At 34.5% G+C, this 2,274-nt stretch overlaps 1 protein-coding gene across 1 annotated transcript; it reads right to left on the bottom strand.

Moving 5' to 3' along the window:
• Positions 1 to 771: 771 nt before the first annotated feature.
• On the bottom strand, positions 772 to 2,016 carry LOC149564762 (uncharacterized). The gene has a single exon (XM_089816222.1). The coding sequence runs from the start codon at positions 2,014 to 2,016 to the stop codon at positions 772 to 774; it is 1,245 nt and encodes a 414-aa protein (XP_089672348.1).
• Between the last annotated feature and the right edge of the window lie 258 nt (positions 2,017 to 2,274).

Genomic DNA, 2,274 nt, shown 5'->3' with positions numbered 1-2,274 from the left:
TTTTGTTGGTAGCATGTTGAAAATAAGTGTTTATATATAAGATATCTTCAAAACTTACTTGACCCTTAATTAAAAACATTAATTTTTTCTTGTATAGCATTACATTAGTTTTCAAATAACTAAAAAATATATATTTTTAACTTTATTTAAATATAAAAATGGCATAACAAATTCAATAATTCCAAAAAGAATAAAAATTATGAATAGACATTTGTAAATTAATTTGAAAATATTGTAATACTACTTAAAATATAATAACTATAATAAATAAATAAATATATATATATATAATCAGTCATCATATAACTAAAAATATGCAACACAGCTATTAAACCTATTCATGAACTATTTTAAAACACGTCATAATTGAAAATAGTACACTACTAAAAAATGATAACTGAACACTACAAAAGAAAATAGTACAATATAATAATAATAATAATGAAAATGTTAAAACCACACTACGAAAATTTAACAAAAGCCCCTTGTACTATAAGTCATATAAAATTTAAGAAAGGACCCTTGTGCTTAATACGAGTTATATAATTTGTTTATGGTTAAAACTTGAACCGACTATATTTTAAAACAATTTCTCTACATGAAGGTCAAGGATTACGTCAAAACATGTGCCAATGCAGAGAAAGTGAATTAAACATATTAAATCTTAATTAAAATTTGACAAGTGAACTAATAAACATTTTAAATATTAATAATAAGAAGTTGACAGGCGAATTAAAACAGTGTCCAGCGAACAACAAAACTATACTAGAATCAATTGACAAAACAAATGGGATCCAATTCCAATGAATTCCACAGCATCTCCAGACTATCTTCTTCTTCATCAACAGAAGAAGAAGAGAAAGAAGGGGAATTCAATTCGGTGCTCATCACCATCGGAGACGGCCTCGCAAAGATTTCATCATCACTTCCGCACCTCAAATCCCCTGCTACATTTGTCGACTCCTTAAAATCTCTGGCATACTCGAAGTAATCAGAAATTCCACTCATGGCGTACAGAGAAGCGGATATTTTTCGTTCATACATATTTCTCTTAACAGCCTCCCTAATCATAGAAGAATTATCTTCTCCATTTATAGCCTCCAAATACTCATATGATTCTCCCTCCATCAAATTGCAAGCGATGCTGTTAAAGTTTGGATCTTGAATTCCTGCACCAACAGCGAAAGGAGAGTACCCAATTGATAATTCATCACCTCCGCCTAAATCTAGACAACTATGAACACCATTTATTTCAGAGAAATTCATATCTGTTGCCTGCCAGCCATATTTCGTAAAACCAGAAGCGGTACTAAAATTAGGGCCAGCATAATTTGTAACAGCAGTTGTGTTTTCTGGGATTCGATGCAAAACATCAGCATTACTTCCAATCTGGTTTTCCACCATTGAGTTAGGGCAGCTACTCAAAAACTCATTTTTACGAAAACTATAATTGGGCATACCTGAAAATTGTGATCTTTTCAAATTTTGTTCATCAGGGCTGATCAATTGGGTTTCATCCTTCATTTCTGGCTGCAATAACTTATCAAAAAGACCATTTTGTTCTGAAGAATTTTGATTATCAATCTTAGTGGCAGCTTTGCTTCTTGCATTGGCATCCTTGAGCCTCAGCAGGAGGCGGCTGGCAGTTCTGGCGGGCAGGGCAGAAGTTCCATGGGCTTCAGGGGTAGGAGATGGCCAGAAATTTGTTCTTGTATTTTTGCCTCTCAGAATACAGGCGGCCTCATCATATGCCCGGGCAGCATCTTCCGCAGTATCATAGGTGCCCAACCAGAGTCTGATCTTTTGAACGGTGTCTTTTATCTCTGCAACCCATCTTCCCGATGGCCTCTGTCTCACTCCTACAAATCTTTTTCTGTTTCTCTCCATACTTGTGCTGCAAGAAACAGAGTACCCATTTGTTGAATCCATGTCTGATGTTGGATTGACAGCTGAATTGTTCCCGAGTTTGGAATTGGGAGATCTTATCTTGGATTTAACCGTGCTTTCCTTGGCCATTTCCTTGAATTTAACAAGAAATGGGAAATGGGTAAGAGGAAAATATAATCTCAATTGATCTTTCTAAGGGGCTGTACTGATATGCTGTACAAGCTAATTTGGAGTTGTCACAATTTGGGTTTCACTGATCAGTTAATCATCCGAAGTGAAGTATATATAAGGATCGTTTCTGTTTTCTTCTCTTCATATTTTAGTTGAATGCTGATTGCCTGACAAGGAATATAATTTATTATAAGTGTGGGAGGAATGAAGCGAGGA

This window comes from Cupressus sempervirens, chromosome 3, assembly GCF_028749045.1.
Source record: "Cupressus sempervirens isolate cs-2001-9-10 chromosome 3, ASM2874904v1, whole genome shotgun sequence".
NCBI lineage: Eukaryota > Viridiplantae > Streptophyta > Pinopsida > Cupressales > Cupressaceae > Cupressus > Cupressus sempervirens.
Note: the sequence above shows the minus strand (reverse complement) of the source record. Positions and strands in the feature narration are given on the sequence as shown.